Source organism: Drosophila rhopaloa, unplaced genomic scaffold (assembly GCF_018152115.1).
Source record: "Drosophila rhopaloa isolate 14029-0021.01 unplaced genomic scaffold, ASM1815211v1 contig_3, whole genome shotgun sequence".
NCBI lineage: Eukaryota > Metazoa > Arthropoda > Insecta > Diptera > Drosophilidae > Drosophila > Drosophila rhopaloa.
The window spans coordinates 502,389-516,548 of record NW_025335123.1 but is presented as its reverse complement, the minus strand read 5'-3'; the positions used below and the strand labels follow the sequence as shown (position 1 = coordinate 516,548).

Genomic DNA, 14,160 nt, shown 5'->3' with positions numbered 1-14,160 from the left:
GCTCCCATAAGAACAATAGGGTGAAATCGGTCCAAATTTGATGATTATCAGAATATTTCGCGCAGTGTGTAAGCTACTAACATAAAATTTTCCAATTCTTATTTATTTACGCATATCTTGATTAGGGTAAAAGCGCTTGCCGCTCGGAAGTCTATATCTTAAAGGAGATAGTAAAAATTGTTAAAGGCTGCGAAAGTATCCCTTTTGTATATGACATTTTTGCAGTATAAAAGCAATTGACTTGAAACGATGCAAATCTAGTTTACTTATGTATACCTTATTCCTTTCGCTACTTTTTCACTTTTAGCAATTTCGTCAAAGTCTGCAAGGGTATTAAAACTTCGGCTTGCCGAAGTTAGCTTCCGTCCTCGTTTTCTTTTGATATTCGCTAATTGCAGCCAAACCAGTCACACACCGCACGGCTGGGACTTAATCGTGATTAGTTTACAAACTAATTTGCCAATTGAATTTTAGATTCGGATTTGTGAGCTTCCAAGAACCACCTCTAGACGAGAGTAAAAGTGTATTTTTAATTAGCCACGCCACGCCGCGAACCTAAACTAGTTTTCCAGCCCGTCTGGTTTTGCCGCATCTCTGATCGGATTGAATCGCATCTCCCAAGGACAGCGGCTTTTGGGTCATTGCGTGGTGTGTTTAGCATATTTATGCATATATTATGTACATATATTACCGGCATCGCTCCGCTCTTTCGGTTTCCATTCCACCTGGGGATGTGACACAGTTTTCCATCCCGATTGTGATGGGTCCGGAGTCCCATGGGCGTAGCCGAATCATTTCGTGCGGCTGATAACTGTGCTTCACCCAAATCCCTTGTATGTTCTGCAAATATTTATCCCGAAACAGGAACCACCTAAAGATTCTTCAAGCTATCTAGTCACTCTTAAGCTGGAGTACCATGTGGAGAGCTTTGATTATGATAGTTTAATCTCAACTCAAACTCTCTTACACTTTTAAATATAAATATTTTTGAAAACATTTCATCAACATTTCAAATTAATTTTTATTATCTGATCTTTGAATTATTATTAGTATTTTTATTTATATTTCGTATTGTGAAGTTATTCTACACTCCGTTTAACAGCTGTTCAATAAGCAATTATTACAATACTTTATTTAATTACTATAAAAATCATATTTGCTTACTTTTTTAATTTGCTTACAAGAATATTGAGTTCGAATTTGTGCAGCTTATATATATATATTTAGTATGTTTTGTATATTTAAGTAATAGGTCAAAAACATCTGATATTGGTCTTACAGCCTAGTCTTAGCTTTTGAGTCTTTTTCCAGAGCGTTAACAAAAGTAAAAAATCAAAACATCCATCAAAACAATTTTCGATTTGCGGCAGTCGAGTATACAAAAAATGCATCAACAAAGAGGCCAAACTTAAAATATTACTTAAATAAATGTATATTTCAGTTATTTTTTAAAGTTTTTTCCTTAATTAGGGAACTGATGGCGAGTCCTTGAAGCCTTGCTCTGCCAACTTTTGGCTTTTTTGGCTGAATTTTTGAACAAAAGGAAGGCGGCACCTCCCGTCTTTCACTTTATCTCATCGCCGATGTTGTTGTACAATTTTCGGCTTAATTTGTTATGGTCTTTTTGAGCTGGCCTTTTATCGCTGTAATGCCATTTGCATGCGCCCCATCAACTCAACCTCACCTCAACTGGCAATCGGCCCCGGGGACCGTTGCCGCATATGAATTTGTTTATGTTCACTTTGGAGTCGTTTTCGGCCACATCGACACACTGATCGCAGGGAACGGGCACTGGCACCCGATCGAGATCGGGAATACCCTTCTCGACCGGGAGCCATTGGACACTCGGTGCAACTTCAACTAAAATTTATAGATCAATAGTATAATAGTTTTAACCCCTTTTTTAAATCAAATATAGTTAACGTTAAAGAGTTATTGAGTTAAATAATTAATCTAACTCTCTTAATAGCGGAGTGCTTCAGAAATCTGTTCCAACCAAATTCAATCCGAGTTTTTTTTGATTTTTATTAAATAAGATCTATGGTTTTGGCGTATGATTTATAAAGCGAAGTATGTATGTGCTTAAGAATTCGCGACTTATTTTTGAGACCACTTTTCTCATCTCTTGGTAAGGTAAAAGTAGGTTTTAATCTGAGAAAATGTGTGGAATCTGGCAGCTTTTGTTTTAAATGAGTACATTGGGTATTTGAAATTAAGATTTTATTAAATGTATAAAAATTCATTTACTTTTTAAAAATATGGTGAAATGTTCCCGTTTCATAGGCGGAAATAAGCCGCACCTTGCTAAACAAAATCAAATCTTGTCGGTATCAGATTTGGAAATGGGTTATTTCAAAGCAAGGGCATTTGGCCAGCGGTTTTCCGGAAATCGTCACTGGAACTTTCTTGTTTTTGTGCCATTACATCTCCGGCTCGCCTTTCTTCGCCGCCTGTGGAGCTCCAGCTCGTTCGGTTTGGCTGGGCTTGGTGGAAGTGGCAGTGGCAGTGGCGGGGGCGGTGGTGGCCCCGCCCATTGGCATCGCTCTGCCGCGGCTGACGCCGGCGTTGCAGTCGACGTCGACGTCGCCGGTAAAAAGTCTTGAAAAGTGCGCCTCTTTGGCGTTCCGTTGTTAGTTTAGTTTAACCATCGCAGCGCTTGAGTCGCGATAAGTTGCTCAGGCCCAGTACCAAGTTCCCAGGATCGTCTCCAACTTGTTTCTTTTTTTTTCCTACTCAGCACCAAGTCGAAAATGAAGTTATTTTTATGTGCCATTGCTGTGACGCTGTGTGTGGCGACAAGTGAGTGTTAACTGGAATATCAATGGATGTGGATCCGTGAGATGTGCCTTAAGTGCCCATTCGAAGTGATTTCTGGTCAATCCGATCCAACCCGATCCAACCCGATCCGACCCGACCCAACCCGATCCGATCCGATCCGTCTGTTTACCTGTAGAAGTCGCAGCTTGTTGCTAATTGCTTTGACACTGACACCAAAACCAAGATTATTTCGGACCGCTGTGTATTTTGCATATCGAGAGTTTTTGGGCAGCTAAGCCAAATGACATTTAGACGTCTCGCAAGATTGCGACCCAACCTAAAATCGAGTCGCGGTTGCGGGTCCGTAAACGAGATAGAGAACCGGCTGGTTTTTCCGTCTGGAAAAACTGGATGGCTGGCCAAGCCCAAGTGCCGCTGGTTATGCAACTCTTGCAGTTTGTTGGCCAAGAGCTGCGCAAAGTCGTGACTGTGAAAAGTTACTCCTCTGAGCCGTTAAGAGCGCTCATCTCTATGGCCAACGGTAGCCACAGGAGTGCATTGAACTCGGACTGGACATCTTGACCTGATGCCATATTGAACATGCGTTCTTAACTGTGGTTATCGGTAAAGACGCCTCCAAAATCTGTCAGTTCTCTTTTAAGACTATAAAAATTTCTGAACACCAAAATATATTTTTTTTTATTTTTTTTTACATTTGCATTTTAACACCAAAATATAATATCAAGGAAGCGAAATAACGCCTTGTTTAACCTATAAAAGGATTCTTGAAGTATGCTGGAAAAAAAAACCGTTATCTTTCGAGATTTATCCATCTGACTTTCGGTTAGCGCAGCATACTTTTCGATAAATAATATACATAATGGTATCTAGATGATGGTACACATAATGGTATCGTTTTCCTGATAATGTATAAGGAACTAATGCTGTTACTTGTTTCAATTTTTTATAACTTGCAATAAACCGGTGTTCAGTTATGAGGGAAGACAGAAGTTGTTCGACGTGATTACCGATTTAATCCTGAATTATAGAGTGGTTGTGCCACAAAAACTCACACGGCCTTTAAATCACTAATTAAGGTGTCTAAAAATATGCATATAAAATAAACGTCGTCTTTCTAAAAAAAAATCCATCGAACTTTCCGAATTCAAACCACATTGTTGTATAAAATTGATATCAACATCCTATTGGTTTTTAAATCATCGTCAAAGGTCTTCGATTTTAGCTCAGAATATAGTTACCCCATATCTTTACTATTGATAATGGCTTACACGTCAATTACTATCTGGTACTGTATTGTGCAGTAGTTCCTTGAAATACCGTTACTCATTTCATATGCATCTCGGTGGCAAGCAGGAAACCGCAGATGCGGAATTGCCATCGACAAATCGACTGTTTGATCTCGATACACTTTCGTGTGTGACTGCGGGGCACCAGGGGCTCCAGAAAAGTGAAAGTGGGAAAAACAGGTTGACTCAAGCTTTTCTGTTTCTGTTTACTCCCCTTAGCCGTAACCGCCGCCAACTTCGAGTGCCCGAAGGCTAATGGCCAGTTTGCCGACGAAGTGCAGTGCGACAAGTTCTACGTCTGCGACGATGGAGTGGCCAAGGCGAAGCTCTGTCCCGATGGCCTGGTCTTCGATCCGCTCAACCGCAAGTTCAACAAGTGCGACCAGCCCTTCAATGTAGACTGCGAGGACCGTACGGAGCTGCGTAAGTAAACTACACGGAAAAAACCATCAGGGCTTGAAAACTCTTGAAAAAGTCTTTTAGAGACAAATGTATCAATCGAACTTCCTGTGATTAGTGCAAATTTATGAGGTTCAATCTCTAGTGATTTAGGTACCAAGCCCGGAAACAATAAAATATTTTTTTACTATTTTTTATATAAATATAAACTATTTATTTAACAAAATAATTTGATTATTATCAGGGTTTGCAATGAAATATTTTGATAATTCATTAAAAATTTACATAACATGGCCTGCGAATATCAAAGCTACCTATTTTTTTGTTTATAATTACTATTAACCATCATTATTACTGAGCCTTCGAGACGAAGAAAAATGATGTGACATCTTACATATCGAAAGAAATATGTCAAGGTAAAGTAGGCAGTAGATATACATATGTATAGCAAATCACGTGTGGTATGAATGTTTAAAATTAATGCATATTCGTCGTTTGGACATTACTTTCACTGCATTTTTTTAGCTTATGTATGGATTATTATAAAGATACGATTAAAAGGCTTTTTTTCGGTGAAATAAATATGAATATAAAACTTAAGCTTAAAGTAACTTAATAATAACTTGGCATGCTTGGATAAATTTTATTCACTTTTTGATCAGACTAGTGGATTCAGTCTCGTTTGTTTGTCTGTATAATGTCCGTACTCAGATGAAGTTTGTTTTCAACTTAGCCGCTCCGTTATTAGTTCCGGTTTTTTTTAACAAAAAAAAAAGATTAGTTTTGATATTTTCTACTCAGATAAATAGTATGGAACTAACAGATAAGAGAGATTTTCGTTAGTGACTTAATTTCGGCCAAATTAAATTGTGGCTTGTTTTTAATAAATGAAAAAACTGGGTAGGTCTTCTTAAAATCATTTTACCACATCAAATTTAAAACTCACAAAAGAAAAAGAAGTAGTTTTAGGTAAGATACGGAAAAATAAGGAAACGATTCTGAAATCTTCAGATAAAACGCTGGATCCTCTAAACAAAAAAGTCTTCTTTAATAGTGAAATAAAGAATTCCTTTCGGTACTTTTGCTAAGCTAGTTGTAGACAATGAATCGGCTGTGTCATCTCCCTAACTCCATTTGGTTTCCATTTACAGAGGAGCCCAAGTCCAGCAAGTACTGCCCGCGCAAGAACGGATTCTTCGCGCATCCCGACCCCGCCGTCTGCAACATCTTCTACAACTGCATCGAAGGCGACGCCCTAGAGACCAAGTGCACCGTGGGCCTCCACTTTGATGAGTACTCGGGCACCTGCGTGTGGCCCGATACCGCCAAGCGCGAGGGCTGCAACCCGGAGCAGAGTACGTACCCGAAACGAGTCTTGAAGCGGTTCCGAGATTAAATATATTTCTCATATTTATAGGAACTTCCGAGACCGGCTTCGTGTGCCCCAAGGATCAGCCCAAGAGCGACGACCGCGGCCAGGTGGTGACCCACCCCAAGTACCCGCATCCCACCGACTGCCAGAAGTTCTACGTGTGCCTGAACGGCGAAGATCCGCGGGACTTGGGCTGCCAGCTGGGCGAGGTCTACAACGATGCCACCGAGATGTGCGATGCCCCGGAGAACGTGCCCGGCTGCGAGGACTGGTACAAGGACGACAAGAAGGACTAAGCCACTTCCGGGTGCCCTTTCTCATCCCATCTACACTCACACTCATGCACACAGCCACACTGAACAAACAAAAACAAAACACGGATTCGCGTCTTAGTCACTTAAAGTTAGTAGTTCTAGCCCATTTCCTATAGAACGTATGCGTAGCAGTTAAACTTCAATATTCTGTTTACTCTCTGACCATCTGACTTTCTATCTCTGTACTTTCCTTTCCTTTCCCTTATAATCTGGCCTATTTTAAAACACTTCCTTCCTTACTCTCTATCTCTGCCTATCTCTGTGCCCAACTGAATTCCACCAAACTGTTGTGTATATATTTCCTATTTTCAGACTTTCACCTAATTATTAAACAAAAGAATAAAATGAATTTTTTATAAACTATACTTACTAAAAGATCTATCTTTCCCACTCCTCTGACTATGATCTCTTTTATCTGTATTTTATTTCAGCTATCCTCTGTGCTTTTCTTTAAAAAGTCTTTGTTATCTTTTAATCCTCGCAACATCAATATTATCTACCTTACTGTTTTTATTTTTAATAATTCCAAGGAATCCTCTGCTCTTTAAATTTTTTATTATGTACGTACTTTTATCAGGACCAATCTGAAATATGACTTTCTGAAATTGTTGGCTATTTTTCCCTTTTCCTATAACTCCGTCCACATTTTTTTATATTTTTTATAATCTGTCATTTTACAATATTACACTCTGTATTCAGACTTCTTCTTTTTCATATATATCTTACGTTATTACTATCATATTTTTATATGCTTAAAATTCTTATTTTCTGCTTGGCCTTCTTACTTTGCAGACCACCGTTTCTTACCTACCTATAAAATCGAAATCTTTTCTATATCTTTATTTTTTCAATACTTGATTTAATATTTTCTAATTCACGATAATTTGGACATACAGGTTGAATGTTAACTTATTGACTTGTCCGATATTTTGTATTATTTCAAGTGCTATGTGTACAAAGCCGTCAACAAATGTCCCAATCTAGTTTCTACATGCACGTTTCACCTATTTTATTAATTAAGTCATCACACATTCGACTTTAAATATCTTACTGTTAGGCAATACTCCTCGGTAACCAATTCCATCCCAGTAATTTTCACTTGGTTTTTAATAAAAGACACTATTTCAAATCTATACATCTCGTTTGGAAATAATAATAATCGCTTTCCGTACCCATCGAAGGGTGTGATCGACTAATCAAGCAAACCTTTCACTCCACACGCAACCCTGGGAAACGAAATATCGGATAATGGCGGTGGGTCCTCCATTATCCATTATAGCCCTTTGTCAATCCAGCGGACACAAAGAGTCGTTAATTACCATTACCAGAGTGGCCAAAGAAAAGCAAGCAAAAGAGCAGCAACCCCACATGTAAATAAAACAAAAAAGCAGTCAAGAGGTGTTATGCAATCGACGCAGCAGCAAAGCAAGGCAAAAGCAAAATCAAAAGTTTTGCAATAGTTAACAATGTAACGGCAATCGGCAAACGGCAAACGGGACCCAATCATGAATGAAGCTTATAGTCTGCGCGAGCTTTACCTTTTACTTTCAATCACACATGTTGGCAGAGAAGCTTGATTTCCTCCTCAGTCATCCAGTGCTGTCGGCTGTTCGGGAGTGAACTAGCTATTTTAGTTGATGGGAAATGGCCAGATGCTGATCCATCTATGCATACATGTAGGGCAGGGTGGGTCCAAGTTGACCGCGCTGAAAACTAGATAATTTGTTCCGATCCTTATCACAAATATCAAATAAAGCGATTCGCTCAAAACGATACAGGAAGTCATTTAAATTAACTCCAAACCAAATTTTAATATTATTCACCGAAAACAACCGACCAAAAAACCAACTAGTCTGCAAATTCAACCCCAATCGTTATGATTTATAGTTCCCGAGATTTCGAAGATCATACCTTTATTAACTACATCAACTCAGATGCTGATTAAAAATATTCATATATACTGTATATAGTCAAAACCGATTACAATAATTATTTACAGTTACCCATGGAAGTTGTCTTTGTGATCAAAAACCGTTAAATATCTTCGTTAAAATCTCTGCATACCTTCTGGCGAAAGTCAATGTCATTATACCCTTGCAGAGGGTATTATAATTTCAGTCAAAAGTTTGCAACGCAGTGAAGGAGACATTTCCGACCCTATAAAGTATATATATTCTTGATCAGCATCACCAGGAGAGTCGATCTAGCCATGTCCGTCTGTCCGTCCGTCCGTCCGTTTCTAAAGATATGTGCTTGAAACTTTCCCAAAAGTTGTCTTTCTTATGCAGGTAGTATATAAGTCGGAACGAGCCGGATCGGCCGACTATATCCTATAGCTGCCATATAACTGAACGATCGGAAAAGCCATAACGTTGGTGTTTTTAAAGTTAGGAAGTTGGGATTTTCTATGAGTTTTATTTTTGGCCAATTCGACCTACCAAATTTCATAAGGATCGGTCGACTATATCCTATAGCTGCCATATAACTGATTTATCGGAAATGCCATAACTTTTGTGTTTGTAAAGTTAGGAAGTTGGGATTTTCTATGGGTTTTATTTTTGGCCAATCAATCCGACCTTCTAAGTTTCATAAGGATCGGCCGACTATATCCTATAGCTGCCATATAACTGAACGATTGGAAATGCCATTACTTTGGTGTTTTTACTGTTAGGAAGTTGGGATTTTTTATGAGTATTAAGAATGCATCATATGAATAATTTTGAGAATATAATTTACAGAATATTCTGCAAGGGTATATCAACTTTGGCTCCGCCCGAAGTTAGCTTTCCTTTCTTGTTTTTGATTGATATATTGGTCCGATTGATATAAAATTTGTTACGTGGAAGGGAATGAGAAAAACTCCTTTCTTTCGAGACTTGGCTGCTACAGTATTTTTAGTTTCGACTAGCGGGCGATTTGACAGAAAAAATAGCTGCATTGGCAACACTCCACAACCCAAATCCCGTTTTGCATTCACACAACAACAATGATAGCTGTGACAACACAGCACCATCCACCATCCACCACCCACCGCCCATCGTCGCAATCCCCCATCCACGCCCCCAAACGATCAAAGGCAGACAAAAAACAAGAAACCCAAAAAATATACAAAATTTTAGTTTTGCAAACCTTTGGTTTTCGTTTGTGGGACTTTGTTTTTGTTTGGTTCGGCTTGGTTTGGTTTGGCTATGTCGGTTTTGACCACGTTTCTTCTGTTTTTCTGTTTTTTGCTGCCAACGCCGCGCAGTCGCTGCTCCGCCGCTTCTTCTTCTTCTTCTTGGAGCGCGGTATAAATCTTTTCAGTTGAGTTTGGAACGCGTAACCGTTAAAACGTACAGACCTCTTGCAGCGGAAGTTTGAAGCTTTTCTGGGGGATATTGAATATTTTTGCGCGTATTGAATATTTGAATTTATTTTTTTGCGGTGCGTGTGTGTGCTTTTGTTTGTGGTTGCTCATTTTGCATTTCCGTTATTACACATTGCTACACTTGTATATCCACACATTAGGAACCATGCAGCGACTCCAAGTGTGCAGTGTCCTAATCCTGGCCTGGATTGTCTGTGGTAAGTAGCTTAATTCCCGATACTTTTTTTCAATGCGCATACATATTGGTTAGGGCCTTGGTTTACCACTCCCGCTTACAATTAGCGCAACCTTTCAATTACTTGCGTGTGTGTGCCTCCAAATGGAAGCTTTTACTTTCAAAAATTCCATTGCAATCGCGTGGAGTGACCAAATGCGATAGGTGTATATAGTATGTGCACAGCCCCTTCGAATCGGCGACCGTTAGCTCTTTTGTTCTCACCTCGAAAATCGAGTTCGAATCTTAATATATTTTAATTACTGGTTTCTGAGCCGAAGGCTAGGCCTCAGATTAGCAGCAACCCGCCTGCTCCACTGAGCCCGCGATACACCCCGATCTATGGCCATATCTATATGGCTATAGCTGATTTGGCATGCAGATCGTGTGCAAACGGGGCTTGATCACTTGATCACTTTTGCTTTTGTTTCCACCGCTGAGTCACTTGGCCGATCGGCAATCTTGGTGCTGGGCGCGGATTATACACCATATATCAGGCATCCGATCCGATCCGACAAGTTAATGAACTAAATAAAACAAATGCCAAACCCAGGCCAAAGTAGAACTTGGGCTCGTCAAACCAGTTGACAATTAAGTGCGAAAGCGATCACATTTAACGATCTAGTGCTGGGTTAACCAAGGCAACCAGTTTCGACCAACAGAAAGGTTGATAGATCAGATCAAATCGCATCGCATAGGATCGAAAAATTTGCCACACGCGTAAGCTTATCGATAAGCGATCGATTTCACTTACGTCACAATTACGTTCTTTTGGGAAATAACGTCGTTTGAAAAGTAAGAAACGGTTTTATTATCGACTGTTAAGGGTTTCTTGGGAACATTTTCAAAAAAGCTTATCTAGTACACCCCTAATAAGACAATCTATGAAATGTTTAAGATCTACTGTATATGAATTTAATTGATGACAATCTAACGATCGTTACATTATAAACGATCAATTAAATAATCAAAGTTTCCAAATGTCCTATTTAACGATCGTTGCCGATTATATAAAAATAATAACCTGATGCCTAGCGCAGTAACGAGTTATTTCAATTTATTCTATTTAAAGTTGATGATAATGATTTAATTAGTTTAAAAAGATGATGAAATCCTCTAAGAAAACGAGGACAACAACCAAACGATAACGGATCGATAAAATTTCCACCTCGAACTTAGTATTTGTCCGCGACCGAGACAAATTACCGGAAATCTTTAGAGATTTAACTATATGCATGTGTGTCTGCGCTTGGGGTTTAATTTTCGGCTGTGGGCTTCGAGAAAATTGTCAGCAGACAGGCACGCAGTGGACAATCAACAGTCAGCAGGCAACAGACAACAGACAACAGACTACAGACAACAATCCACAATCAACAATCAACCTGTAGCCCGATCTCGATGGCATCGGCACTTCGAGCTTACGTCACACCAGCTCCAAAGCTATTACGATCGCGTTGCCGCTAGACGCGGTGCGAAGATGCGCGAAAGTGTCGTGGTCGTGGCGTCACTTGCACTTGCATCAAAAACAAAATCCAAAACCAGTTGGGCAGGTGGAAAGCAGGGGCTCCGGGTGGAGCGGAATGGGGGCTAACAAATAGACGGACTGGCGGACAGGAAGGAAGTTGACGCCACTGCGATTCGGGTTTGACAATGGTGGGAACAGTGGGTACCGCCTTTAAAGCCCGATGAGATATATCTGTTTAATGGCGTCGCTTACAGCCCATTCAGCCCTTCCAAAGGCTTAGTTCCCAGCCAAATCATTTCACACTTTGACATCATACCCTTCCAGGTGTTACAAAAAATAAATATTCTATATTTCGATTTTATGAGATTATCTAGATAGTTTTAAAATTGAGAGACTTATTTTCGTAAAATTCTACAGAAGGGCGAAAGGTTGAGTAGATCGACTCTCCTGGAGATGCTGGCCAACAACATAAATAACAATTTTTTTCTTAAGCTGCAAAACTGCAATACAATCGGAACAGGTTGACAAACCCTTGTTGTTTTTAAAACCTATAGCAGATAAATCGAAATATTCGGATTCATTGAAAATGCTATAAGTAAATTTCTAACTTCCCAAAGTTATCTTTCTTTCTTGATTAGGTCCTTCTAAGGAAAAAGTCAAGCATAAACTTTTTTACATCACCATCATGGTGATCTTTAATAGGTCTTTAAAGTTTCATTTAGCATGCTATGACTTTTTAATGGTTTAAGTGCACCTGTGATATTAAAGTGATACAATTAAATACAATTTTTCTCAATATTTATTTTAATCATTTAAACATCCAGAGATATCCCAAATTTTTAGAAAAGAAAAACCCAAAATCTCAAATTGTATCCGATGGTTTCTATTAAAGCCATAATATCTACGAGGCTTTCTATATTGATTTCCATACATATATACAAATATACTTCTGACCAAAATTATAATACCCCCTGCAAGGGTATCGTTATAAAAAGGTATCCTCTAACTCATCGCCGTTTCATTCTTTCCGACTCCCAGGACATGCCCTGGCCGTGAGTTCACCGGAGTGCCCGGAGAAGTACGGCGAGCAGGCGTACGCCCACACGGAGAACTGCGACCAGTTCTTCCTCTGCACCAACGGAACTCTGACCCTGGAGACCTGCGAGAACGGCCTGCTCTTCGACGGGAAGGGCGCGGTGCACAACCACTGCAACTACAACTGGGCGGTGGACTGCAAGGGTCGCCAGTGGGATCGTGAGTGGAGGTCCTGCGCCACGGCGAATAGCTTACTGAACAGGTGTCCTTTATTCCCCCAGCCACTCCCATCTCGACGCCGGCCTGCGAGTACCAGTTCGGTCTGTACGCGGTTTCCAAGGACTGTTCCACCACGTACATCAAGTGCGCCCACGGCGAGCCCCATGAGCAGGACTGCGACGCAGGATTGGCCTACGACGAACGCATCCACGGCTGCAACTGGCCGGATCAGCTGCTGGACCATTGCAATCCCGAGGGTAAGGCTTTAAGTCAAACTATGGGGGATGCCACTAGAGATTTTCTAGAATTTTTAGACTGCCAAGAAACACAACGTTATCTTTTGACCATATTCCATAATAGTTCCGGTTTCAAAATGATTGTACAAATTCTATAATTGACACTCTTACAAAAGATTTCACCCTCGTACATCTTAAAGCGAGAACTGCTCAAAGCCATCAAAAATAGTGTAAAAGTCAATATATTGCCAACAACAACCATGTTTGGTAGGTTTCCTGAAAAAATGTATTAAACATTAACACCCAAACGAAATTAAAATTCATATTTTTATAAGAAGTAATTATTTTGTCTCGCTTAGAATACTACCTTGAACTTTTAAGCTTATCAGAAGCTAAGGCTAACATAGAAACATACAGGCCTGTTCCTGTTAGAACGATTAAGTCGATTTCGATTTGCACAAATGATAAAATGTACTTTTGTAGGGAAATGTTATTTTCTTGTTAACTTTCTGATGACATAACGATACTGACCAAATCGCCTTAAAAACTTATGCAAACATCCGCAAGTGAACCAACATGACCTAACTTAAGCAAAAGATCCTTTTCGATTATATTCAATAAAATATCATGTTGGGTCTATTACGACTAGAACTGAAGATGGGGCCTTTACTGTGTATCCATTTCTCACGATCTCTAACCGTCTACCTATTCTCCCCAGCTGTCGTCGGCTTCAAGTGCCCCACCAAGGTGGATCCGAACTCGGTGGCCGCCCGCTTCTGGCCCTTCCCCCGCTTCCCGGTCTCTGGCGACTGCCACCGCCTGATCACCTGCGTCGAGGGACATCCCCGCCTGATCAGCTGCGGCGAGGACAAGGTCTTCGACGAGCACACGTTGACCTGCGAGGAGCCGGAGTACGCCAGCGGAAGCTGCGCCAACTACGGCAAATAGGGATCGCCGATCGCTCTGTATATACATATACTCACGAACATGCTACAGTGAAAGCTCGAAAGAGTAAAAACACGATTATGTGAACGTAAAAATTAAAGAAAAAATGTTTGCTGTAAGACACGAGCTGTTGTTTAAAAGTTTTCGCTGTTTTCGAGTGTGCACTGTATGTGTGTAAAGATGGATGCTCCGACTAACTACTTCTACCCCTCTGTATATCGCATGCACTGTAAAAAACTTCCCAGCCCAACCGCTTGTTAACCGCTACCCTTTTATTGTCAACTTTTCTGTATTATTAACTTGTTTGTTGTTTGGTCTCTTTTGTATATGAATCGCAATAAAGTTAATTTTATTTATTGTACATTTTTTCAAGGCGTAATTGCTTACTAAAAAACAGTTTTTTGGCCAAGGGGAATTGGTCCTTAAACTTTTCGGGCACAATTTTGTAGTTCCTTTCCGGCCTTCAAGGTTTGCGATTTCCGTTTTGGCATATTTATTATTGCTAGGGTAATCTTCGAATAGTTAATAAA

At 40.0% G+C, this 14,160-nt stretch overlaps 2 protein-coding genes across 3 annotated transcripts; both read left to right on the top strand.

The window, feature by feature from the left end:
- Positions 1 to 2,631: 2,631 nt before the first annotated feature.
- LOC108047734 (protein obstructor-E) lies at positions 2,632 to 7,282 on the top strand. The gene is made up of 4 exons (XM_017128056.2): positions 2,632 to 2,799; positions 4,284 to 4,487; positions 5,615 to 5,818; positions 5,881 to 7,282. Exons 1-4 carry the CDS (start codon positions 2,751 to 2,753, stop codon positions 6,129 to 6,131), a joined length of 708 nt encoding a protein of 235 aa, XP_016983545.1. The 5' UTR covers positions 2,632 to 2,750; the 3' UTR covers positions 6,132 to 7,282.
- Positions 7,283 to 9,441: 2,159 nt separating this feature from the next.
- On the top strand, positions 9,442 to 13,991 carry LOC108047725 (protein obstructor-E). Of its 2 annotated transcripts, XM_017128044.2 has the most exons (5): positions 9,442 to 9,572; positions 9,657 to 9,713; positions 12,234 to 12,449; positions 12,512 to 12,706; positions 13,404 to 13,991. In XM_017128044.2, the coding sequence occupies exons 2-5, from the start codon at positions 9,662 to 9,664 to the stop codon at positions 13,631 to 13,633; spliced, it is 693 nt and encodes a 230-aa protein (XP_016983533.1). In that variant the 5' UTR covers positions 9,442 to 9,572; positions 9,657 to 9,661; the 3' UTR covers positions 13,634 to 13,991. The 2 variants fall into 2 exon arrangements, with proteins under 2 accessions (XP_016983533.1, XP_016983532.1); XM_017128043.2 differs by lacking the exon at positions 9,442 to 9,572 and having other exon boundaries at positions 9,590 to 9,713.
- Positions 13,992 to 14,160: the final 169 nt, after the last annotated feature.